This window comes from Candida margitis (assembly GCF_024628925.1).
Source record: "Candida margitis strain CBS 14175 chromosome Unknown scaffold1, whole genome shotgun sequence".
In the NCBI taxonomy this organism is placed as follows: domain Eukaryota; kingdom Fungi; phylum Ascomycota; class Pichiomycetes; order Serinales; family Debaryomycetaceae; genus Lodderomyces; species Lodderomyces margitis.
Genome location: NW_026261901.1, coordinates 393,323 through 419,808, shown reverse-complemented (window position 1 = coordinate 419,808; position 26,486 = coordinate 393,323). Strand labels below are relative to the sequence as shown.

Here is a 26,486-nt window from a genome sequence, read left to right as displayed (position 1 = left end):
CTTCTCTCTTGATGAAAGAACAAAATGAAACTCCCCCAATTCCTGTCTAAATTACACAAACACCCACTCAAAGTAACCACCAGGGTTTTTAAGGCAACACCTTAAAACAGGTTTTCGTGGTAGATAACGCCCTCTTGGCGCTAGTTTAAATCGGCCTGGCATCCATAGACAGATAACAACATCTAGAGACTCTGTCACTTTAAAGAAGGTCATTATACTGCAGCCACATTCATTGCCTAAAAATTCTTCGCTAAAACCTTGTTTTAAGTGATTCGGAAAAATACAAATCATAAAAGATTACATTAGACACAAGTTGCTCCTTTCAACACAAGAACTTCCATATGTTACAAAACCTATTGATATTGTCACAGGGGTGGACCTTGACGATCCTATCATCATTCCTATGTGTGCTAGGGACCTTGATTATATTTTTTGACGACATTTACTACCTCGTGTGTCCCAAATTCATCACTTCGAGATACAGATTTAAATTAAAGGAAAACTATTCATTTCTCAATGGCTCATTAGCTCTAAGCTCAGGCTGCTTGATTATTACAGCATTATACAGATTGTTACCTGAGGCCTCGGGGTATTTGGCTATGCTGAATGAAGATGCAAGCGCCGAGCACTTGACCAAGAGATGGCAGCAATTCTACTTGATGAGTAGCTATTTTGGTGGGATTTTAATCTGTTTGAGCTTCAACTTTGCCTTGCATTTGTTGACTAGTGAAAGCGTGGTTCATTGTAACCATGGAAATACGGTGAAGGAGGAAGAAGATCATGGGATGCAAGAGATTCACCGCAGCCATGGGCATGGGCATGGACACAGTCATCAGCATTCACATGCGAATATTGAGGCTGATACCAACCATTCAAAGCCAAGCACTGATGAAGAAAATCAAGTTCGGGATTATTTTGTCGATCAGGTGCCGGTGGAGGTGGAAGTAGAAGAAAGTGAAAGAACACCACTTATTCGAGCAACTTTGAAACCAAGAAAATCAATTATCCAGCTCTTTTTGAATGATGAAGCAGCAGGAGAATGCAAGGGATATACGTCTGCAGAGCTCTGCACCTACCACCACCACGAACATGGAGTTGATCGGTTACATTTTTGTGAAATTCCTCAATTGGAAAATCACGAAGAGGGTGCACACAGCATCGAGACTGGCGATGATGAAGAAACGCATAGAGAACCAGCTTTTAGTCTGAATCAGCTGCACCACCTGCACGAAGTAGACCATCATCACCACGTCAATTCTCCACTTTCTCGGTTACTATTGATTGGAATTGAAACTACCTTGGCGATTACATTACACAAATTACCAGAAGGGTTTATCACCTATGTGACATCAGAGACAAACCCAAAGCTCGGATTTTCCATTTTTATCAGTTTGATCTTACACAACTACACGGAAGGATTTTCAATGTGTCTTCCTTTATATTATGCCATGACATCATCAAAGTTTGCCAAAATCAAGGCAGTTGCGATCAGTGCAACACTAGGTGGAATTTCACAACCGCTAGGAGCATTCTTGGGATACTGCTTTCTCAAAGTCAACTCCAATAAGTATGATGTACATTCCTTACGATTCATATTTGGAGTAACTATGGCTGTCACCAGTGGATTTTTAACCGTAGTTGCGTTGACTATGTTTGGAAGTGCAGTCTCTTTTGGAGGGAATATGAACTTTGTCATATTATGGTGTATTGTGGGCATAGTGGTGATTGGGCTATCAACCATATTTTCTAGTTAATTTGACATATAAATCGTGGATTCTTATCTAAGTAACGCTACCTACTTACTCTTCCATATCTGGTCATTCTGCACGACCTTTGCTCCTGTGTCACCGTAGAAAAAGAAAAAAAAGAAAAGAGTGTCCATTTCCATCTTCCTTCTCTATTCACAGAAACTATCCTTTCACAGCATAGATCACAACTGTTTAATATATCCAAGGTCACCACTTCAGAGTTACACTCAAAGAAGGAGATACATATCGGCAAATAGCAACAAATACTACAAACTTTTTGAACAGTTTATGAGATATAGTTAACATTTAGACCCAAATATTAAAGATTACAATGATGGCACACGAAATATCCACACCAATACCAATACATGGAAACGAAAATAATGCTTCATTTCAAAACATGTTGAAGAAACCTTCTCGTCAGCATAAGAAGAAGCAAACCGAAGGGCATGATAATCAAGTAAGAGTGCTTCCTAGTGGTGCCCCTGTTGATTTTGGAAACGGGCCCATCAAAAACAAAAACAAGAACAAAAACAATAGCCCAAAGAAGCTTAAGGAACCAATAAAGCTATCATCTTTGCCTTCTTTGCCAAATGGAGAGAAGCCTCAATTTTACAATGACAAGAGTGATTCGAGAAGAAAAAAAGATGGCGAGCAAAACCCAGCTAAAGCGTTGACAAGGTCAAAGAAGTCACAGAAAGGAGATAAGCCATCTGTTGTCGAACCCTCATTACCTAATGGTGAAAAGCCCAATTTCAACAACAACTCGAAACCACTGAAAAAGGCCAACAATAAGAAGGAAAAGGGTCCTGTGGCCGTGGTTTTAGAAGAGGATTCTTCTACGTATGCTGGTTCATCGTTCCATTCTTCACCTGCCGCCTTGAATCTCCCAAAACCAAATTTTAAGCCATCACCAAAGCAAATTGTGGGCAAAGAGGATACCGACGTGGTTTCACTGAAGCTGATTGATGTATCTACATCAAAGTCCAGTGTGGCACCAATTTCTACACCGGTTGGAGCTACCCAAAGTCCATCAAGCCCGGCTACAACCATGTCATATTCACCACGAGGATATCCTAGCCAACCTATCCAGCCGGTCTATCTAGGCCCGCATGCTTCACAACAAGCGATATACGCACCCCAAGGATGCCACCCATTCCAATCTCATTATGTTCCGCAACCAGTTCCACCTCCTTTGCCTCCAAACCAATTCTACAATCCGTATTTGGCTCCTGTGCCACACATGCATTACCCTCCACCTTCGCAGTTACAACCGAATCCACAAGGCCAAAAGATTACATTTAATCAATTATTGAGTTCTTCCAAGTAGTTTGCAACGGTGAACTGGCGACTAGGTCAATATGGATTGAAATATTGAGGTATTTTTCTTGTTTTATTATCAACAGACATTTGGCTAACTTGTTTTAGTTTTATTGATGCTTGATGCATTGCTTGGGTATGGTCGTATTTAGTTCTTGATACTTATATGTATGCTTTCAAGCGTATCACCCCCATTAGCAGCTGATGTTGCTTTTTACTTTTTTTTTGGCAATGATTGTCATGTTTTGATTCACCATTTACGCCTGTCTTGTTCTCATGTGTTTGTTTTATAATGCAAAACGAAAGTAACAGAGGGCGAGAGCTGTTGACTCTCTTTTTACGAAGTAGATTATGAGTATGTATTTGTCCTAAAGATAAATGACGATTGTATTTTGCATGTGATATATTGATATAAACCAAGCAAGTGCTTGGTCTGCCTCTTGCTTTCATGCATATAAGATACACCTCTAGAGTTCGGGGTTTTGGAGATTTAAAGTAGAAGCGGAGACAAAACTTCAGGGTAAGCTTAGAACTACTGTCGGTGTTTCAACGGTATTATGAGCGGAAATATATATGATCAACTATGTTGCTAACTCTTGTATGAGAGAGAAATCATTCATTTTGCACCAAGGAGCTTGCGATATACCGCTCGTAATTAAAATACTAGTTTAGTTTTCACTCTGCTCATCAAAGTCATTCTCATAACCACTATAGTAACGATACTTATTAGTGGCTACAACTCTTACACGACCAAAATTTAAATTGCATTACTTTTTATATTATTACAATAGGGAACAAAAAGCAAAAGGATTAAAAGAAAACAGAGAAAAAGAAAAAGGAAAAAAAAAAGGTGCTAAAAATAAATCCGTTAGTGCATCACCAGGTAAATAGGGCAAGCATAAAACTCAGAGAAGAGAATATAGAGAGTGTGGAAACCTATCTTGTATTCTAAATAACTTTAATAGAACAAAGGTTATCAAGAAAGTGTTATGCAATACTGAAAAGACATCGTTGTATATAGAAAGCCGCACCAAAATCAAGCTATTAATTAACATTTGCTATAACAGAGCCTAGACTTGATCAACTATATTACACCTCGCCCCCACCCTCCTTAAGCTTGACTTTAGACACTTTCCAACTATTACAAAGTCAAAATCAACATCACCAATAGAGCATCCCCCAACCTAGGAAAAGATGAATAACAAAGAAATTCGAATCACCGCATTACTAGTGTTGGACACCTTGTTCTTTCTTCTTGAGGCCATTATTGGTTACTCAGTGCAGTCGTTGGCGTTGATTGCCGATTCGTTCCACATGTTGAACGATATCATCTCGTTAATCATTGCACTCTGGGCCGTCAGAGTTAAGAATTTGAAACCGGCCGATGGGAAATACACGTATGGATGGCAAAGAGCAGAAATATTGGGGGCATTAATCAATGCTGTGTTCTTGATTGCCTTGTGTTTTACAATTATCATGGATGCCATTCAAAGATTTTTCCAACCGGCAGAAATAACCAACCCTCAGTTGATTTTAGTGGTTGGTATTGCTGGGTTGTTGAGTAATGGTATTGGATTAGTATTATTTCATGAACACGGTCACTCACACTCGCATGGCGGCGGTGGTAATGAGGGACATGGGCATTCCCATTCGCATACAGATGGAGAACGTGTTTCTGATAATGAAATTGAAGCCAGGATTGGGTTAGATGAAAGTACTCCCTTGATTCGTTCAACAGTACGTAATTCGCCTTCTGAAGTTTTTGATTATTTCCCTGATAATGTTGTTGAAAGATATCATTCGGAGTCTACATCAGTTAAAACAAGTGAACATGAACATGACCATGAACATAGTCATGCTGATGGTGCTGCTACTAATGACGCCAAGACCAAGAAGGGAAAGTCCATGAATATGGAAGGAGTGTTTTTGCACGTGTTAGGTGATGCTTTGGGAAATGTAGGAGTTATTATAACTGCATTGATTATTTGGAAGACTGACTACTGGTGGAAGTTCTATTCTGATCCAGTCACGTCTTTAGTGATCACCTTGATCATCTTCAACAGTGCATTACCATTGTGTCGTAAGTCGTCCAAGATTTTGTTACAAGCTACACCACCATACATTGACTCGGAACAGATTTTAAAGGACCTTTTAAAATTACCATTGGTGAAAAGTGTTCATGACTTCCATGTGTGGAACTTGAATGAAGATATCCTTATTGCTTCATTACATGTTGAGTTGACGCCCAGGTGTGAAGTTGTCTTGCCGGAAAATGGTCAAAATGAACCACAATCAGATTCTCCTGATGAATCGTCAAACACACAAATTGATAGAAACTTGTTCTTGATTGTTGTATCACAAGTTCGTGATATATTGCACAAGTATGGTATCCATTCGGTCACTATCCAGCCAGAATTCCCAAGCTTGAAGAATAAGTCACTTAAATCAGTTGGTGCGCAGAATGACGATTCAAATGCATTTGGTAATACTTCGAAGTTGAACTGCCTAGTGGATGGATTCACTAATTGTGACACTCAAAGCTGTCATTGAGGGGGGAGAAGGATGAGATGGAAGTTATACTGGTGGGTGTAGAGTAGTGATAGTATAGATAGAGAATATTAATTGTAAACGTTATATTTGAACACATATTTTGTAAAATTACACTCATTTGCACTATTTAAAGCAAATCTCTGTATATGGTATCACTCACCTACGACTAATCACCCTATAGAGTCCCGTCCTAGGTTTTGATCTATCTTTATACTGGTCTTGCAAGTCGCCACTCTTTTTTTGCCTCAGGCCAGTTTTGTTTCTATTGAATAACCCCCATTTTTTCCCACTCGACTCACGAGAAGAAGTTACTGAAAAGGACCGTTTAAGCTGATCGTACCTGTTAACTTCTAGTGGTGTTTGATAACACCTAAACGAGTTCAACAAATCATATGTGTCCCCAATCGACTCATTGGACGACATACGTAAAAGGGGTAGTTCATCTTTAGCGGTGGGTGAGGACTGTTTTGAATTGATATCGTATTCGGATGCATAATCAGAAAGTTCATCGTTGTGACGATGGCCAAGGGACAAATCCGATGATTTCTCGGTATAAATTGAATGACTTGAGCTAATTGACGGCCTAGTTACTGGCTTAACAGGTGGAGTCAACTTAGCATACGGGGTAGGGTTCACCTCATCATTCAAATTGTCCGATACGGTTGGCACTGGGTATAATGATTCCGAGTATGGCAGTAGTTTAGTTGTATGTTTTGATGAGAGATCTCTTGGGAGCGTCACTGTTGTGTCTCGACTGTAATAAGCCAAAAAGCTTAAAACTTGAGACAAGAACTTATTAAAAATAAACTGCTCTTCGCCTTGGAATTTGCTAGCGTCAGTTATGGCAAGTTTTTCAACCATGGTTTGTATCAAACATTCACCAAAGATTTGATACTTGACTGATGACATGCCATATAAACGAACGTTCTTTTTCAGGAGATTAATCATTGATTCACCTGGTTGGATCATGTTGAGATCTAAATAGTTGATCATGATTGTAACGAATTGAAGCAAAGGTTCGATTTGGTAATCGTATAGAATTTCATCAACATCGAAATCTGACATTGATTTAGTGGTGTTGTGAGAATCGCCAAATAAATCATGGTCGATATTTGGAGTTGAAATCAAACTTGTTGTTGTGAGCTCTTCGGCTGATGATCTATCAAAAATCCTAGCGGCAAGACTCTGTTGGAATTCACGAAAGGTAAACTCGTCGCGAATTAATTCGGATGTATTTGTTGCGGTTTTGCTGGTGTTGATTTGATGGTAGTTGCGAAACAAATTTAATGCAAGCCAAGCCTGCTTGACTATAGCTACCTCGTATCGAGAAACGTCTACTGATGGTGCGGTAGAATCTAAAACTTCAGAAGTCATAATGTGAATAAGTAGTTTTTTATAATTGGGTTTTAGGTTGGAAATAACGAATGGAATAAAGGATATGAAGGGTGAGAAAAACGCAAGCAAATAAATAATCTGAAAGCGACTTTGTTTTAGAGCAAATCAGCACAAGTTCGTAGTTTTAAATCCTATTTTTATTTGTTTATTTTTAGTCGTCAAAAACCTTTTTTCCTCCTTTACAATTGTGCTTTGAGCCCTGAGCCATTTGTTGTGGTTTTGTTGCATTATGATTAATTACAAAATAACCATAAACAATAAAAAGCCACAGGGTATATATGCATAGGGTGCAAAAAGTATTAATTGAATTTCTCTAGAATGGGTAGGTGCTTCGGCGATTTTGTGTAATTCGCAAGTAGCCTTTTTTAGACGATCAGAAGTAAAATAGAACTAAAGAGAAGAAGAAGTTTGGATTAAAAGATAGACTTTAACTAATGCTTGTTGATTGACGTGGTTGAAATATGTAAATGCCCACATTTCGAAGTACAACAAGTATAAGAAGTGTGGAGTTCTTGTGAGAAAAAAATATTGTACGACACGTGTGGCTACTAGACCCTGTAGTAAAGTGGCCTTAGGAGTTAACGAGATGTTCCCTTGATTTTCTTTGTACAAGAAAATGTTAGAACAAAATGACGAAACGGAATTATATTGCTTCACAAGGAGGGTGAGGCGGAAAGTAACAATAGTAACAATAGAAGCAATAGAAACAGTAAAAACAATAACGCATAAATGGAAGGAAAAAACAAAAAAAGACAAGACCGGAATGAGTTGGCTAAATCAATAAAGCGCTTGGATGTTTCAATTACATTGAAAAAGGAATTTCTACAGAGTACATTGTTTTTCATCCCTAAAAGAAAAGAAAAGAGCAAGCGAATGGGTTTTATTACATTTGAAACAGACTTTTGAACAAAGTTCGTATTTTGATAAGATCGATTCAAAAGAAAAAACAACCAACAATTTTTTTTATTTTTAGTCTTTGTCCACAAAAGATGCTAAATGGATCTCAGGGAAAAGGAGGAGGCGCCAACACGATCAGCATAATTACGATCTAAAGATGTAAAAGAGTTGTAAATAGATGAGCTTAACAAACGTTTGATGAGGTACTGTAGCAATGGAGATCATAATATACCAAAATTTTATCTATAGCGTTTTTGCACTCCTCCCCCATAATATTTGTTTGCTTAGGGTTGATTTAAAATGTTTGTGATGATTCCGTTTTCATTGTGTTATGTAAGTTACAATTTTATTTTCTTGTTGTAATTTAACTCAATTGGGTTAAATTAGATGCATTCGGCAGCGCTATTTTGTCCCCAATTGCTTTTAGTTCTTTGTTATTTGTCCTTTACTATTTGTTTCTTGCCCTTTGTCTCCTACCCTTTATTTCTTACCTTTTATTTCTTACACGTTTTCTCATACTTCCTCAGCTCGTTTCAAAATTTAGACGATGCGAAGAAAAATCTACACAACCAACGAAAGAAAAAAAAAAAAAAACAATGGCCAATTAAAGGTGGTATGGTGATTTGAAAACTAAACGCGTCTAGTTTTGTGAACAAAAGTTTTTCATAATTGATTGATGAGAAGTGGAGGTGGGAGGAAGGAGGCTTTGAGATTAATGTGGACTAAATTTGAGTGGGGAGTTATGATCAGTAGTCTGTATAAGGCAAAGCTCGTCCTGTGTCGTTGAGATTGATTATATTTAACAACCACTGTGAATTCAAACTTTATTAACAAGCCCAATTAATTGCTTTGCTTTGTTTTTTTTGATGCAAACCATTATAACCTCACTATTGTCTCTATTTTCTAGTGGCTCAGGAAACATCAACTGATTCAAGGGGTTGTTAGTTAAATTTTGTTAACTGGATAATTCTGCAATTTGACGCTAAGGTATCAAGAGTTGGATTCATCCTAAGATTTCCTTCTTGTTGTTGTAGTAGCAATACTTTCAGTAGATTCTATTATGATATGCGGATGTGCCAAACTTAGTGTATGAGGAGAGGGGAGAGGAGATACAACTAAGAAATTGGTGAAAAGTGACAGTTGTATTACTTATGCGACATTAAAACCATGACATTAAAATTTTGCTTAATCCGCGCAAAACTCAACTTTTTTGACATTACATCCCCACCCGAGTAGCATAAAACACCTCCTTGGAATACAGTTCCACGTCTAGATCACACAACCTTCCAAAAAACACCATACAGTCAAACTATCCAAACGGAAGCATCCCACCAATCATCGCTTAAAATGAGACTTAAAATAGCAATTGTCCAGATCAATTCACTTCTAGGACATCCACAACAAAACATCACCAAGATCCACAATTTATTATCAACCATCAAGGGGAAATTCCCCGATTTGGTGGTGTTGTCAGAACTTGCAATAACCGGCTACAACTTCTCTCTGGCTAAACATATCCAACCATTTTTGGAATCGCCATTAAAGTATGGGGCATCGCTTAAGTTTGCCCACGAATTGAGTCAAAAACACCATTGTTTTACTGTGGTGGGGTATCCTGAGGGAGTTAGTATTGGCGAGGTTAACGGGGGTGGTTCAAGGGATGAGCAATTGATTTATAATTCTTGTGCTGTTTTCAATAGAGGTGGTGACTTGATTTATAATTACCGCAAGACATTTTTATATGAAACTGATGAAAAATGGGGGTGTTTAGAAAATCCAGACGCCAAATTCACACCAATCCCCCTACAATTCAGTGCCAACGAAGAGAGAGGGGGAGATGATACTTCTGTGCTAGCTAATTTTGGTATATGTATGGATTTAAATCCATATAAATTTGAAGCCCCATTCAATAAATTTGAATTCAGCGCCCAAAGTTATCATAACCGGGCTAAATTGATCATATGCCCAATGGCCTGGCTCTCACCTCAATCACCATCAATCAAATTGGAATTGAATGAGCAAGAGAAATTAAAACAAGCTGAATCATTACATCTACTGAGTCAACCATGTGATGAAACGATAAATTATTGGATACTTCGGTTTTTTCCATTTTTAAAACACAAGTATAGTTTTATGCCCAAATGGTGGTCAGCTGATGAAAAAGTTAATGTGTTGATTTGTAATCGAGTGGGGAGAGAGGGTGATGTGGTGTATGGTGGTAGTTCATGTATTTTACAATTTAATAATAATAAAGAAGAGGTTACAAGTGGGGGAGATGATGGTGATGGTTTTGATGCGATTGATGAATCGAATCCTAGTGTTGATGTTGTTGGACGATTATCTCAAAGCGAAGAAGGTATATTGGTGCAGGAAATTGATGTGTAGATGTTTTTGGTTAAAAAAGAAAAAAAATAAAAAAAAGTATAGAAAGTTATAGATGTCTGGATGGAGAATGCAAAGTAAGGTTATCTTTAGACCAATTGGCTAAATGATGGTTGCAGATTTTAGGTAAATGTCAATAACTACTTTATTTTATACATGCCTTCTTCTTCGGTGGAGTTGTTTTTTAAACTAATTATAAGAGAGAGAGAGAGAGAGAGAGATAGGTGGAATAAATGTCAATAAAGTTTTAAGGAAGTTTGAAGATCTGAATTTTCATAAGGGTAAGTGAAGTGGAGGAGGGGTAATATAAACGTTTTAGATTGTGTCGTGTGACTTGGTTGATTGGGCGAGGCTTAAAGAGAGAGAAAGGGATAAAGGTAGAAAGTTTGGTGTTTGTGTGTGTGGCTTCATTATTATTTTTTATTTTTTTAATCCTTTCATTTTTTAGTTCTTGTTTTATGATTGGTTATGAGTCTAGGAACTATTCCGGTATTTGAAATTTTGAAACAAAAGACACAAGCAAGCAGAAGGACTAGTGCTGTTTTATTCGCTAAGCCTTTTGCAAACTGTTGATATCTTTATGCACTCCTGATCGATCTGATTTAGCTGATTTAATTTACTCTCAGAATCACTTTTACTTCTTGCATTCCTCCTTGCATCCCTTATCGTACGTATGCATTTGTCTGTGTGTCTCTCTTGTGTGGTGGTTTATATACAAGTTGGTCCTTTGTTTTAATTTTCTTTGGATCTATCACTTTTGTGCAATTAAACACGACTTTTACTGCAGAAAAAGGACTAAACACCGAGAATACCGACACAAAGAAGACTTAATTTTTAACTTTCCTTTTGTCTTGGCAGAAGATGAAGAAGAAAAAGGTAGAAGTTTAAAATAAATAAAGGAGTGGTAAAAGTGGAGTTAGAGGGAAGCTTCTATTGCATAAAAAAAGAAAAGAAACCCACGCACAACAAGACTACAACGATTACATCTTTATCTCAGTTATTAAATATCTTTAAGAAAACAGTCAGTAAGTAGATCATTATGTTGATCAAACGGGTTTAAGCGAAGAATACAGGGGAATATGATATGTATAGTGTGTAATATAGATTCTCTTTCTATGTCGTGTGGGTCTAAATTAGTTAGTAGTAGTGTGACCTAAATATTAAATATTAAAATTTAAAATTTCTTTTTCTTCTGTGTCTTTGTTCCTTTGTTCCTTTGTTCTTTTCTTTGTTTTATCTTCTTATTGTGTTTTGTTTTTGGTTTTCAACTTGTTGTATCTCTTTGTCAAGAAAAACAATTAATTATTAATAATAAATATTAAATACCAAAAAGCGAAAAGCGAAAAGCAAAAAGCAAAAAGCAAAGTGATTACATTGTAGATGTATAATAATTTAAAAGCGTATATTGTAGTTATATAAAGTATTATAATTCCTCCCCACTTATTTCCACCAATGGTATAAAACATCTTTCTTTTCTTTTTCCCTTCTTTCTTTTCTCAGCATCGAAAGTTACCTCACTATTTTAGAAAAACTATCCCTCTTTTATATCTGTATACATACATATACATCTATATTCCGGTGTATCCATCCATTTTGCATTGACTACTAAGTATCTTGTTTAAAATACCAGGAACACACCTACAGTACTAGATGATATACAGAGGGATTATTCATTGAAAGTGTACATTCATTACCTTCATTTTTTTATACACACAGACGACATATACACAATCGAATTCATTTTCAGCTGTACATACAAAGCATTCAAAGAAACAGAGCAGATACTATATTCTAGCTCCTCCTTCAAGCAGCACCTTCATTACATACCCCACTACAGCTCACCACAGCGTCATCTCAAAACATGATTAAATTGTTTTCACGCCGTTTGATTGTCAAACTACTTCTACTATTAACAGTAGCATACACAATTATTGCATCTTTTAATCAAATTATAGCAAAATCAAGCCTACAGGAATATCGTAAATTGTTGACTAAGCAATTTACGCATAAATTTAATCAACTATACTACAACTTTCTTGCATCCGACTTTGATTTGAACAATGACGACAAGTTTAATGAGGAATTACACACGATACGACAAATGGCTGTTGAAGAAGATGACGATATAAATGAAATTTGGATGTTGAATGAGAAACTCACTGAGAACCTACCATTAACAGTACCAATACCGTCAAACTTTGGGCAGCTGGACGACAGTAGCCAACTGCAACTACTACTGCTGAAAACAGCTCCACTTGTTCACAAGTTTGATCCTAGATTCACATTTGGTGCTTATTACCAATATATTGCTAGAACTCCCCCATCTATAGACTCTGATTTAGCTGTCCCATTCCATTGGTCAGATTGGGTTGACTTATCAATACTTGACAAATATATAACCAGTTTCCCCAAAACAGACTTGTGTTCAACTATATTTGATGTTTCTGTTAACGAAGATTTAATCAAAGGGTCAACTGTACGCAAAGTTGAAGAGTATTGTCAAGTCATTCAAGTGGAGGAAACAGAATCACAAATATATCCCCAATTGGGATTCAAAATCACCGACCAACCAGGTCAGCAAACTCTACCTAATCGTGAACTTATCGGACGTGCTTATTTGTTTGACACTGCACCTTCGCCAAAGAAATTGATATTTTTAACAACTAATGGGTCCCACCACGTTGATGTGCTCAATCCACAAAAAAACAACTTTAATAACTCATTACTTCGCAATGGTATGATTGATTCACTACCAATTGACACCTTTAATGTCGTTGAAGACTACAAATATTTACAATCGCAAAGGCCAGAAACAATTCAACAGCAACAACATGGAGCCAAAGGTGGCAAGTCACTTCACGAGTTAGCCATCCCAGAATCAAATTTCCACAATGATCCAGAATCAACCATCAAATCCATGTTGGACAAACAAGAAAAAACGCAATTGACACTCATGGAACAGGACTATTTAAATTCAATCACATTCAGTCATAATTGTAAAGACCCGCCAAAGTACTTTTACGAAGCCAAATTACTTAAATCAACACCTCATCATTGGGAGGGGGAACATTACGATTGGCGGTTTTTCCATGGGGTTATTTTGGACTCCCCCGAGAACCCCATCATTTTGCATCGATTAATTAAAAATTATCTCAATTTTGCTCGTATTCATGGCATAACCACCTGGATAGCCCATGGTTCGTTACTTTCTTGGTATTGGAATGGCGTTGCTTTCCCATGGGACACCGATATTGATGTCCAAGTCCCTGTAGCTGACTTGTACAAATTGGGACGATTATATAATCAGACTTTGGTTGTAGAAAATGTTGTTGATGCCCAGGGTAATTTTGATGGATTTGGTCGTTATTTTATTGATATTGGTTCGACCATTACCCATCGTACTAGAGGTAATGGAAACAATGCCATTGATGGTCGGTTTATTGATGTTGATACGGGGTTATATATCGATATCACGGGCTTGGCTCTAACTGATGCTCCATCTCCTAGTCGCTATTCATTAATTGTTCCCTTTTTGGATAAAGACAAACAAGTTGCCATTAAGAATGCCGAGTCCTTGCAAGAAGATGGTACAGTCCAGCAAAATTATTCCATCATCAATAAAGAATTACAATTGTACAATTGTCGCAACCAGCACTTCACATCCTACCAAGAACTATCGCCATTGATTACATCAACTTGTGAAAATCAAATTGCATACATTCCGAAAAACTTTATGCTGATTCTAAATGATGAATACAATATTAACTCGCTTTCAAATAAACAGTATCGCAAATTCACCTACTTGAACAATTTACGTCTATGGTTCCCAACAATTTTTATCAAGCAGTATCTTGGCATAAAGGATATTTGGTTGGAAGAATACGATTTCAAATTAATGACAAAATTGAATTCATTGACTGAGGCTGATCATTTGAAAATGTTGGCGGGCAACAGAGCACTTTTGCAAGAATGGGAATTGACGAAAAACTTTACCTTGTTGCATCAACAGGAGTTGCAGCTTATATTTGATGGCAAGTTTGATAAAGCGGGTGATTTGATCAATGATAATTTGGTAGGGGGTAATGGCGTGGGCAAAGCTCTACGAGCAGATTATTTTATGCACAAGTTGATGCTGAGTGAGGCCGGAAGGTGAGAGATGAGAAAAATTAATGTAGATATTAATGCTGTACATGACTTGTTATTATGAACAAAAGTTTGCCAATAAAATAGGCTGACGTATAAGATTGTATTGTAAATTTTGCAATCATTTTGTAACGTACAGTCTAAAGTTTTAGTTTACTATTAGTAAACTCTATTAAAAAGTATAAATAAATAGATAAATAAATAAGTAAGCAACATATTGCAACTGCAAGCAATTTAATCTGCATCCCATCTCAAGCACATCCAGTTTAAATCTATAAAAAGCTCTATATCTCTCTCTCTCTTTCATTCTCTATAATTTAGCAACACTCAATTGTGACTTAGACGCATTATGTTTCTCATGCAATTGTCGCGACTTATCAGCAACTTCCTTAGGCAAAAACCCATACAACTCCTGTACTGCTGTAGCAACCAATGTTCCCTCACCTTCCACAGTGTAGAAATTGACAATGGCCAATAATCGGTTATTGCCCATAGACACAAATTGCGTTTCTAAATACAACCAATTAGAATCGCCATTAGTGGTAGTGCCGAGTGTGAAGTTTGAATCATGAAAGTATAATGTATGATCTAAACTTACATTGGCGGCTTTTGTTGTGCCTAAAGGCAAACCCAACGCTTTAATAAACGTTGAAGCCCAGAATGCATCACTGGCATAAGTCAACGCCAAGTACTTGCGACGCGTTAAATCGGCTTGTGATGGAGAAGAATTAACGCCATTAGCACTAGCACCACTATACCCCTGCACACCGGCTGCCAAGTCATCATTAATCTTGACGAAAAATCCACGTTCTTCATTACCCGTCGTATCAAGATTGAAATTCTCACTAGATTCAAACATTTCCTTCGGCACACCATGCGTCAAATGGCCACTATAATACAAGGTCCTATGCTGCAAGTCGTGTAAATTGTCACGATACTTGTAAAAACTAGGACCTGGATGGCGTTTAAACACCAATGGCCAACTTTTTGGTGTTACTCCTTGAGCCACTTGTTGATCAAATTGACGTTGTTTATTAATCAAATTGTTATCTTTTGTAAATGATACTTGGATTGTAACCACCAATAAATCATTATGACTCTGATATCCCAACACACATCGATTAGCAAAGTTTCTTGAGTCGCTGATCTTGATCACTTCCCACTTCATTACACTTTCAGTTGATCCGGCTTTAACGAAATAGGTGTGTAATGAATGAGGTTGGAATTGGACGCCATCATCTTGTGGTGATCGGTTAATGACTGATTCCCAGGCAGCATTTAACCCCTGTGTAATCAAGTCGCCGCCGTAAGTGCCTCGTGATGTTGAGCTCCATGGTTCGAGCACATATCGGCCTTGATAAATGTCTCTTGTGGGATCATTTTGCGAAATTAGCTTGACTGATGCTTTAGTTGCGATTCGCGAAATGGGGTATTTGGCATCATAGACTTCCTTTTGAAGAGTGTCCATTGTTTGGTGAGCACGAGTAATGTGGAGTGGAGTGGAGTGGAGTGGAGTTGAGGAAGATGAAGATGAAGATGTGTGTTTGAATTGTGGTTTATTTTTTTGTAATTTAGCACTTTGATAAATCGTTTGTGTATTATTGAAATAACCGAGGTTGTAAAAACAAAGAACGCACAAACCGTTTTTTGTTTTTGTCTTCAGTTGTGACAATTTCGTTTTTGGTAATCCTGCAAAGTGGCAAATATATTACGTTTAGGCGAATAAAGCAACATTTATATCGGCACAAACCGCACGCTCTTCAAACTATTTAAGTCACAGAATCATTATCAATGAATTCTTGAAACTTATTAGGTTTTTTGAAAGACGATAGTAGTGAAAAAATAAAAAAATTTCAAGTCTAGAATTGTAGTCTTTTAATTGCAAAAGAAAGAGAGAAATAGTGTGTTCTTTCTAGATATAGACGGAGGGCTGACTAGTAATATACAGACGATTAAGAGATCATCAATATTGATACCGTGTGCAGGTGTTGATTCTTTGTGGGTGGTACCAGTTGTTGCAGATGCTTAATCGTCTTTTGTTTTTTCTTGAAAGATTGTTGCAAAAACACTCAAAGAAAATGAAAATACATCCATCAGATGAGACTAAAACGCCGTTTATGTGCAATCTGGTGAGCCAAAACTGTGCTAAAGTTCCCAAACTAAAGTCAGAAATAGTTAGTGTGACAAGCTCATCTTAAAATATTAGACGGTGAATGGGAAGTACACGCCATTCTTCGAAACTTCCTACAAACTATGCCCAGTCCGGTTTCGGTCATACAATTAAGCAAATTCCAAAACGTTAACGGCAGTTCGCCTTCTTTCTCTCTTTACCTCGTGGGCCACCTTAATTGTCCTTTGTTTCTTTTTTAGTGGTCTCTTTTTTTTTCTTTTTCGTCCAGTCCCAGGTACAGCCACAATAGAGCAAAACAATAGCAATCTACTGGAGGTTATTTTATTTTTTACGTTTTTTATTTTTATTTTTTGATAGATTTAATTTCAGGTACATGTATCAATAGGGGGAAAGGGCGCGCCCCACTCCAGGGGGGAGGTGCGTTGTAAATTAAGGCTATAACGTTGCACAAATAAGTTCAAAACCACAACCTGTCCTTTAATGCAAAAGACGTGGTTACTGCAAAAATAGAAGTTTGAGTTTGGAGTTTTTAAGCTTCTACTGTCGACCGCGCTCCCATCTCGTATATATATATTTTAGTTAGACTTATGTCAAGGCTGTGGCTGTGCTAAGAGCATTACTGTTATCACAGTCGAGTGGGGTTGATCTTATAGCAACTGCCAGACTAGGAGGTGTGCTGATAGTCTTAAGTCAAGTATCACTTCCCCATACTCCACAAAATAGCAATTAAAGTAATGGGTATATTCCTTATAGATTTTAGTCGTAAGAGTCAGAAAAAAAAGGTACTGTAAATGCAAAATTAGATTGTGGCTGTACAAACAGTTATTACATCATAGTTTAAAAGTAAGCGTTGTTGTTGTGGTCTGCCTGTATTTACTTCGATTACACCATTAGTTGTTTGTTTCTGTGATAATACTAATTTATTCGCTATCGAAGATTGTTCCTTGATCTGTCGTGTCAAAAATCTATGATGATGTAATTGGCTTACACATTTTTGTTTTTTTTGTTTTCAAATTCGGATCTTTGATTTGTGTAATGGGCCGAAGAACAAACTTAAAACAAAAAAGACAAAAGAAAAAGATATGTTTATGAGCAAATATTAAGAACACAGGGTTAGTCTCTAATTTTAGGCGAGTTAATGCCAAGGGAGGCTGTGAGCAGTTTTTGAACATCGCCACCTTCCTTCTACACATCAAACCCCCTTGTTCTTGTAAAACAACAGGGCGTTGGCAAAAGAAAAGAACGCACATCTTTCTCTTATCGCCGTAATTCGGCCGTTTTGACAAATTAAAATATTTTTTACCTACTAACGAAAGAGTGATTTTTTTCTTTTTTTCTTTTTGGCCGGTTATTCGTTGAAACAAAAATAACGCACGAGGGCTTGTTTATTTCTTTTCTATGAAAGACTGATGCTTAGTCCGAAACCTTTCTGTTAAACAATTATCGAGACATACCTCTTTACTCCGCCACTACAAGTGACTATTCAGTATTCTTGCTATGGAACATGGCTTGGTCATCTGGTGCAGAGTTAGTGAAAAAAAAAAAGAAAAACAAGGACAAGGGGACGATAGATAATAACTGAAACCTGCATTTTGATTGTGTGTGTTTTTTTGTGGTTATTGTTTCTCTTTGTTGCAAGAGTTTCCTTGTTGGAGATTCAGATGAAACAAGAACACAATTAGGAGTGAAGAAACGTCTACACTTCTAAAGAGTAAAGTAGCAATTGTTCTTGCAAGTCGTTTTTAGTGGGAAATGAGGTTTTGGTTGCTATCACTGATGAGTGCGTCGATGACTCTCTTTGGAATTGGTGCAATGCAAACAAAGAAGAGGCAATACTCTCAAGTGGGAGAAAGAAAACAAGTAAAATGCTTGGAAAACGACTGTGGGGAAGAGAAAGGCATTTATTTAATGTGTGTGACCTGTTTCTACTGATATATATACAACTTTCTTGTTGTTTGACTATCATTTCCTTAGATCAATAGAATACACAATAATACATTTATTCTCAACTACGTCACACGAGTCAAATGCATTATTTCTCAATGCATTCGCAGGTACGTCAACCTTTTAATACATCCACGTACGGCTAAGTTTTAAAATAGACTTCAGGGATTTCAACTTGTTTGTGTGTAGAGTCTTTATAATAATAATAGCAATGAATGAAATATGTAGTCGTCTCTGTTCTGTTCTGTTTAGTTTTTGGAATTTTTTTTTTCGGTTGTTTTAAATTGCTCCGATGAAAAGAAAAGATGACAAAACCGATTTTCTTTTTTCTTATCAAATTGCTTACAGTCTTTTATAAATTTTACACTTCTCGAGAAAAGGTACATAGAGCTCTGGGATATGGGCTTTTGTTGTTGACTGGTGTATATGTATATCCTCTCTCTCTGGAGTCATTAAGAAGTAAAGTACCTCTGTTCTGTACATATTCAACAGTGTGTTTCTATTTAATTGATAAAATGCTAAGCATTTTTTTTTTTCATTTTCATTTTCATTTTCCTTGTTATTGTGTTATTTGTTTGTTAACTAATTGCCATTAGCATTATTTTTTTCAATTTATTTTATTTTTATTTTCTCTCTTTATTTTCTCTCTTTATTTTCTCTCTTTATTTTCTCTCTTTATTTTGTTTCCCAAATTAACCGTTTAATACATATATCTATATATACAATATACAATACAATATATATACTACCCAATAACCAATTTTTTGTTTTGATAAATTCAGTTTTCCTTTTATTTTAAAATTTTTTGATCTTTTTTGTTCTTGTCAATCCATCTTTGAGGTCTCACTGCACCTGGTATTCAACAAAAGTAGAGTTAATACTCCCTGCTCCTCCTCCCCCTACCCCCCTTTATATAAAATGTCATTCAGTAGTCTACTTTCACCAAAAAAGCTACTCAATAAAACCAAAGGTTCTTCTTCTTCTTCGGAAAAGGGTTTTGCAACCAACTCCAACAACCAGGAAAATAACCAACCATTACTCCACCATAAAACTCATGGTTCTACTACAACGAACTCCTCATCTCCATCGACACAATATAATGGTAACATAGCATCACCGCCTTACAATGCCCCGGCATCTCCGACACAAAATTCATATTCAAATTCCAACAGAGTGCCACCACCACAGATTGATACTACAGGCACAACATATACACAGCCATCACCTGCTGCTTTACCTCGCATAAGGTCTCCTTTGTCGCAACTGGCTAACTTTGGTGACTTTGCTCATGAACAGCAGCAACAACAACAACAACAACAACAACAACAATCAAACTACAGTTACCAATATGGAAATGCTCCCCAGAAGAATGCCCAACCACCTGCTATTTTCGCCATGGAAAATAGTGACAATAGCAGCTCTAGTGCCGATTCTGCAACCCAGAATAGATTGTTGCCATCAAAAATGAATGTCGCCAACAACCAATCGTCAGAAGTATCATCAATGTATGACCAGTACTCGTTGAATTCGCCAAATTATTCACCATTCCCCGGTGCAGCCTCGCCAAGAGTCCGTCATCTGTCGAAATTGTCGGATGCGTTTTCGGACACGACCAATCTGCCTAGACGCACGTTGTCGGAAAAAGCTCGTAAAACTCCTTCGTCATTTGTGCGTCAATCGCGACTTTTTTCCAATGATTTATCCGACATTGATTCTCACCTGTTGAATTCATTAACCGGACAATCGTTGTTATTGCAGAATAAACACCAGACAGAGAATTTGTCACCCGAGTTTCGTCCTATTGTTAACTTGCTCAATGCGCAGAGATTGAGGTCGTATTGTGTGGGGTCATTTCAAGTGCCCGCTCGTATCGGTAATAACGAACAGGCTTGGTTTGAAGTGGATGCTAAATTAACTGGGAACGAGTTGGCTATTTGGAGACCACTGGATGATGAATTTACCATGGAGGATGGTAATGATGAGTTTAAACCAAAGTATATCAATTTGATTGATTTTAGAGTGGAATTTTTAGGTGATTTGCAACTTCGCATTTCGCAAGATTATCGTGAGGATTCCAGTGTTTTGATTCGATTCCATAACGAGCTCGATTTTAATAAATGGATTAGTGCCATTATGTTGTCCAAGTTTGAATACACCAAGTTGAATGAAGCATTCACCGCTGTGTTGTTGAGTTCAAAGGGATCCAAGTTGCTGGATATTCATGTGTTGCTTACCCACAAGAAGAGGTTTGTTGAGTATGAGTGGTGTAACATTAGATTGCCCGAAATTTCTACGAAATGGATCAAGGTCTACATGGTGATTTTGCCTAGTGATAAACATCATTTGGGTAGGATTGAAATTTACCCTCTGGATAAAAAGATGCAAAAGAAACACCTTATTGCTTATATCAGTGATTTGTCAAGTTTGTTTAACGTGTATCCCGAGCAGTCGAATATGATTGATTTCAATTCCATCATGAGCGCTTCGGGACAGATTCATGTGAATAAACAGTATGAGTACTTGTTTCCTTACAATAATCACGAGGATAAACACCTGTCACCAAGGAAACTCATTGCCAAGAACCATGCCTCAATTTCGCGTTCAGGATCAAACAAGTCGCTTTCATCATTGACTGATGATAATAACAATAGCAACAGTGCCAGTAATACCTTGCAAATCCCATCAACACCCAAAATGAATGGAGATTCTCGATCAAGGTCAGATTCATTGAATTCAACCAATTCCTTTTTTGCAAACTCTCCATCGAATATGACGCCATTGACGAGAGATCGTTCAATTTCAAATGCTTCCAACTCGGATAAACCCAAGAGATTTAGATCCAAGAGTAAATCCAATACCGAGTTTGACTTGAACCGCACCAATTCCAGTTTTTTCAAGAAGCATGCTGAGGATTTTGCATTGACGAGCACCATGTACATAATGCCAATACCACATCCTGGTGTTAATGCCGTTGAAACTATGGTTCGTAACTTTATCCCCATTATTGACTCATTTAAATTGTATGGCCGTCCACGTCATTTGTCAAGTGAAAAGAATAATCCTGATTCAATGTTGTTTGGCTTGCCATCATTGCCTCATTATCAATATTTATCTACACGTGATGCGCAAGATGCATTTGCTGACTATTTCCGCTTAAACATGAATCAGTTTCAATTGGAGGATGTTTTGCGCGACAAGATTGTTGCATTGATGCAACAAGGTGGTCATCATGGTAAAGGATACAGAGGACATGGCGATATTAGTAAATTGTATGAAGGATTGGATCTCAATTTTGAAGAAGTTACATCACCTGTCTTGACAGGTGTTGACAGTATTGGTGGAGGAGATGATCGTATGCTGTTGAATTTGGGTGAGCCAATCAATTTAGGATCTCCTAGGATTACCAGCCCATTGAGTGTTTGAGAGGTTGCTGCTTAGAGGTGGTGGGTATTGCTTCCGGAACTTTAAGAGTTTGTTTTGATTTAGTTACAGATGCTATACTATTCATTGAAGAAGGATGTGAGCGTAACCTCATGTACATTTTCTTCTTTTTGCTAAGACAATTTACCTTACTATCGAAAAAAAACGGGACGTATATAATTCGTCTACATAGGCTGCTTTATAGAAATTGAAATTACTTTGTATTTTGAGAGACTATTTGTAAGAAGGGATTTTGATTATCGCGTTAATGTTACGCGTCGTAAATATCCTTGTGAGAGAAAAGAGTGGAGAGGTTGCAAAAAAAGTATGACATAAGGTGGAGAGTACGAAAGCGGTACTCCGAAGATCGGAGAGATAAATAAGAGATTAAGAGAAAATGTAGTTTCGCTTTTTATATCGAATTAGCAATCAACTTCGTACCGAGCAATCGGATGCCCTATTTAATCAAGCAATCAATCAGCGAATGGGGCAAACAAAGAGACAATGCACAATAGGCAACTTTAGTGAGAGAGTTACTTGGCAATAGTAGTAGGAGGTAACCATTTTGTGAAGGGTGCGCTAAAAAATTCAAAAAACATTTCGCGTCTTAAGACGTGTACATTTGTAAAGTAAAATACACAAGACGTGGTGGTCGTAATTAGTAATTAGGTTATGATGTAGAGAATAATAAGATTAGTAAGCTTTGCATTCGATGAGATACAACAGGAACTGTTGTCGTTAATGTTATGACAGCAGTGTATGTTTGCAAAAAAGGAGCAAAGATTTCCTTTGGTATGAAAGGACATTAATCTCAATCAGAACACGTGTTTGATTATACTTTTTAGACGCGGACGTGTCGTCTCCACTTATTTACTCGTGGATGACCTATTTGCCGTTTCACCCTTGTTTTGGTGGTGGTGTTGTTTTGTTTTGTTTTGTTTATTGCTAGATGAAAGAGCATTGGGAAATTACTACTTGAGGCTGATTTCAAAACATTTTCATTCACGCGTTAATACAAAGTTGTGCATATTGTGTAGGATTATATTGTAGTGACAAAGTAGTGCAATTGAAACCAAAAGCAAATGTTTGTCTGTTTTGTCGCTCTCTATTAGTAATTTCATCATCACTACAAATCATCAACACACACTAAAAAATAATAAAAAGAAAAAGAAAAATAGAACAAGCCGCCAAACATGAACAAATGTGTCAAACACATCACAAAAATACACCAAAAATTTTCTCACTTCCCTATTCTACGAACAACAACAACAAACAACAACAATTGACTATAGTTGTTTTGCTGCACCTTTGTATCATAGTTTCATCAAATTTGTTCTATCTTTCCTTTCCTTCTTGTTTTGCATATCTCGGAATACCACAAACTCACAACAAACACCACACACACGACACACGTCTTAACTAAAAAATAGAATTATTAAAATAAAAAATTCAATTATATAAATCAGACGAGTCCCATCACGTCTTGATCAAAAAAATTGTATCTTCTTCTTTTTACATTACAACTTTTATCAACACATCAAACTCCTATAGCCCCCAATTACTTTGCACACGACTAACTCCAATGTCATCAACATCATTACCACAAGAAACTCCAAGTAAAGTCTTAGCTGGAAACCTTTCAGGTCTTGACATGTCAACCACTCAAGGTAAATCATTGACTGATAAATTAGCTGCTGAAGCATTGGCCAAAGACGAAGCTCAAACCATACACGAAACCAAAAACGTTTTGAAGATGGACGTGAACAAACCAGTAACTGAAGAAGAAACTAAAGAATACGAAAAAGAACTCGAAGCCATGAATGCTGAACACGAACGTTTCATGAGCTCACATAAAGTGCACAGACATGAATTGAAAGGATTGGAAGCCGAAGAACCACTCTTGAAAGAAAACAAACGTCGTTTTGTTATGTTCCCCATCAGATACCATGAGATTTGGCAAATGTACAAAAAGGCTGAAGCTTCATTCTGGACCGCTGAAGAAATTGACTTGGGAAAAGATCTCCATGATTGGAGAGAGAAATTGAATGATAACGAACGTTATTTCATTTCTAGAATCTTGGCCTTTTTTGCTGCTTCCGATGGTATTGTTAATGAAAACTTGGTGGAGAATTTCTCTGCAGAAGTGCAAATCCCAGAAGCTAAATCATTCTATGGTTTCCAAATCATGATGGAAAACATCCATTCGGAAACTTACTCCTTATTGATTGAAACTTATATCAAGGATCCAAAGGAGGCTGACTTCTTATTCAATGCCATTGAAACCATCCCACAAATTAAAAAGAAGGCTGACTGGGCCATCAGATGGATTCAAGATTCCGATGCATTGTTTGCTGAGAGATTAGTGGCTTTTGCTGCTGTTGAAGGTATCTTTTTCAGTGGATCATTTGCATCTATTTTCTGGTTGAAAAAGAGAGGTTTGATGCCAGGATTGACCTTCTCCAACGAATTGATTTGCCGTGATGAAGGTTTGCACACTGATTTTGCATGTTTATTATTTGCTCATTTACAACACAGACCCGACCCCAAAATTGTCGAAAGAATCATTACTGAAGCTGTTGAAATTGAAAAGGAATTTTTCACTGATGCTTTGCCAGTTAGTTTGTTGGGTATGAATTGTAAATTGATGTGTCAATACGTTGAGTTTGTTGCTGATAGATTGTTGGTTGCTTTGGGTAATAAAAAAGTTTACAATGTCACTAATCCATTTGATTTTATGGAAAATATCTCCTTGGCTGGTAAGACCAATTTCTTTGAAAAGAGAGTGTCTGATTATCAAAAGGCAGGTGTTATGGCCAAGAGTGAAAACAAGGATGCCAACGCTTTTGCATTTGATGAAGATTTCTAAGTGGAGAGAGAGACAGAGAGAGAGAGAGAGATGCATAATGAGAAAGGATATTGTTTTTTTTAATGACTGGTTTTGGTTGACTTTTTGTTTTGATTTTGATTTTGATTTTGTTCAAATCTTATGAAGTTCATTTCATTTTTGGTCTTGGGAAAGACCTTAATAGCTGCAGTTTATATACTGACAACACCCACGTATAGTTTACAACTTTGTTATATACATTTAATATTTTGTTTTTGAAAATATGGCGCTTTCGTAGAGAAATTGTTGGTGAGATTGGTCCTCAACGCGCAAAAATGAAAAAAAAAAAATCAGAAAGACAAGAGCAGTTTCAAACCCATCTCAAAAGGCTAATCATGGGGAAGGGAAAGAATAAATCAAATGAAGATAGACCAAACAAGAGTCGAACTTCAAATGGCCACAAATCAAAGCAACACCATATACGAAAGGGCAAACAAGAAGTAGCAGCATCATCGCTAAACCCTCTTCCTGTACCCAGTTCATCGCTAACAGGTTCGCCCGATGCCATAGCTCAACCACCACAATCAAAACACAAATTCCCTACCAAGTTAGCAATGTGGGACTTTGACCACTGTGATCCCAAACGATGCAGTGGAAAGAAGCTTGAACGATTAGGGCTTATAAAGAATCTCCGTGTGGGTCAGAAATTTCAAGGTGTTGTTGTGAGTCCCAATGGTAAATCGACCGTTTGTCCTAATGATGTGGAAATAGTTGAAGAAAACGGAGCGGCAGTGGTTGAATGTTCATGGGCAAGATTAGACGAGGTGCCCTTTGGCAAAATCGGCGGTAAGCATGAACGTCTTTTGCCGTACTTGGTGGCTGCTAATCCTGTCAATTATGGCCGTCCGTGGAAATTAAATTGTGTTGAGGCTCTAGCTGCTTGTTTTGCCATTGTTGGCCACTTGGACTGGGCTGAGCTATTGCTTGAGAATTTTTCTTGGGGATTGACATTTTTGAAAATCAATGAAGAGTTGTTGCAAGTGTATCAGCAATGTACTGATTCAGAGTCGGTGTTGAAGGCCCAGGATGAGTGGTTGGATAAGATTGAAAAGGAGGCGAAGGAGAGAAAGGCACAGGGGCAGAGTGAGGATATATGGATGATGGGGAATGTGAATAGAAACAACAATGGATTGGATGACGAAGAAGATGAAGATGAAGAGAATGAGTCAGAGGAGGAGGAAGTAGTGGAGTATGATAATTTGGGCAACGTGATTTTGAGAAAGAAAGTCGATGCTCTAGGGAACATTATAGACGATACGAATGATGTGGGTGAAGTTGAGTACGATGCATTGGGCAATATTGTACTGGGTCAAAAAAGAGATGAAAATGACACCGAGTCCGATGAAGAGATTGTTTACGATAAATTGGGGAACATTGTCACCAAGAACGAACTACCCAACATGTTAAACTCATTAAGTATATAGGTTTTTCTATTATACGATTCTATTCTTTTAGTTACCGACAGCCGCAAAACCTCTGTGCCACAAACTTATCAAACGGCACCGTACGAAAAGATTTTTTTTAGTCGCGTAGTACTCAATTAGGAAGCAAGCGCTCCAATTGATTAAACCACACTATAATGAGAATCTCTAAAAGCAAGCGGTAAGCGACGACACCTGATACACAATTCACCACAGTGGCCAGCAATATATAAATAGTCGCTTTCCATCCC

The 26,486-nt window shown here is 37.4% G+C and overlaps 10 protein-coding genes across 10 annotated transcripts; 8 read left to right on the top strand and 2 right to left on the bottom strand. All coding sequences in view use genetic code 12, as the record gives it.

Annotated features, from left to right (window-relative positions):
- Positions 1 to 341: 341 nt before the first annotated feature.
- CANMA_004819 (Zn(2+) transporter) lies at positions 342 to 1,754 on the top strand (the record flags this gene model as incomplete). The annotated part of the gene is made up of 2 exons (XM_051817134.1): positions 342 to 373; positions 485 to 1,754. 2 exons carry the CDS (start codon positions 342 to 344, stop codon positions 1,752 to 1,754), a joined length of 1,302 nt encoding a protein of 433 aa, XP_051669585.1.
- Positions 1,755 to 2,079: 325 nt separating this feature from the next.
- CANMA_004818 (uncharacterized protein) lies at positions 2,080 to 3,078 on the top strand (the record flags this gene model as incomplete). Its single annotated transcript, XM_051817133.1, has 1 exon — positions 2,080 to 3,078. The coding sequence occupies one exon, from the start codon at positions 2,080 to 2,082 to the stop codon at positions 3,076 to 3,078; it is 999 nt and encodes a 332-aa protein (XP_051669584.1).
- A 1,184-nt stretch (positions 3,079 to 4,262) lies between these two features.
- CANMA_004817 (Zn(2+) transporter) lies at positions 4,263 to 5,618 on the top strand (the record flags this gene model as incomplete). Its single annotated transcript, XM_051817132.1, has 1 exon — positions 4,263 to 5,618. One exon carries the CDS (start codon positions 4,263 to 4,265, stop codon positions 5,616 to 5,618), a length of 1,356 nt encoding a protein of 451 aa, XP_051669583.1.
- Positions 5,619 to 5,774: 156 nt separating this feature from the next.
- CANMA_004816 (uncharacterized protein) lies at positions 5,775 to 6,992 on the bottom strand (the record flags this gene model as incomplete). The annotated part of the gene is made up of 1 exon (XM_051817131.1): positions 5,775 to 6,992. One exon carries the CDS (start codon positions 6,990 to 6,992, stop codon positions 5,775 to 5,777), a length of 1,218 nt encoding a protein of 405 aa, XP_051669582.1.
- Positions 6,993 to 9,257: 2,265 nt separating this feature from the next.
- On the top strand, positions 9,258 to 10,295 carry CANMA_004815 (amidase; the record flags this gene model as incomplete). The annotated part of the gene is made up of 1 exon (XM_051817130.1): positions 9,258 to 10,295. The coding sequence occupies one exon, from the start codon at positions 9,258 to 9,260 to the stop codon at positions 10,293 to 10,295; it is 1,038 nt and encodes a 345-aa protein (XP_051669581.1).
- Positions 10,296 to 12,153: 1,858 nt separating this feature from the next.
- Positions 12,154 to 14,445, top strand: CANMA_004814 (uncharacterized protein; the record flags this gene model as incomplete). Its single annotated transcript, XM_051817129.1, has 1 exon — positions 12,154 to 14,445. The coding sequence occupies one exon, from the start codon at positions 12,154 to 12,156 to the stop codon at positions 14,443 to 14,445; it is 2,292 nt and encodes a 763-aa protein (XP_051669580.1).
- A 300-nt stretch (positions 14,446 to 14,745) lies between these two features.
- On the bottom strand, positions 14,746 to 15,903 carry CANMA_004813 (uncharacterized protein; the record flags this gene model as incomplete). Its single annotated transcript, XM_051817128.1, has 1 exon — positions 14,746 to 15,903. One exon carries the CDS (start codon positions 15,901 to 15,903, stop codon positions 14,746 to 14,748), a length of 1,158 nt encoding a protein of 385 aa, XP_051669579.1.
- Positions 15,904 to 19,428: 3,525 nt separating this feature from the next.
- On the top strand, positions 19,429 to 21,933 carry CANMA_004812 (uncharacterized protein; the record flags this gene model as incomplete). Its single annotated transcript, XM_051817126.1, has 1 exon — positions 19,429 to 21,933. The coding sequence occupies one exon, from the start codon at positions 19,429 to 19,431 to the stop codon at positions 21,931 to 21,933; it is 2,505 nt and encodes an 834-aa protein (XP_051669578.1).
- A 1,579-nt stretch (positions 21,934 to 23,512) lies between these two features.
- RNR21 (ribonucleotide-diphosphate reductase subunit) lies at positions 23,513 to 24,796 on the top strand (the record flags this gene model as incomplete). The annotated part of the gene is made up of 1 exon (XM_051817125.1): positions 23,513 to 24,796. The coding sequence occupies one exon, from the start codon at positions 23,513 to 23,515 to the stop codon at positions 24,794 to 24,796; it is 1,284 nt and encodes a 427-aa protein (XP_051669577.1).
- Positions 24,797 to 25,149: 353 nt separating this feature from the next.
- CANMA_004810 (ribosome biogenesis protein TSR3) lies at positions 25,150 to 26,238 on the top strand (the record flags this gene model as incomplete). Its single annotated transcript, XM_051817124.1, has 1 exon — positions 25,150 to 26,238. The coding sequence occupies one exon, from the start codon at positions 25,150 to 25,152 to the stop codon at positions 26,236 to 26,238; it is 1,089 nt and encodes a 362-aa protein (XP_051669576.1).
- Positions 26,239 to 26,486: the final 248 nt, after the last annotated feature.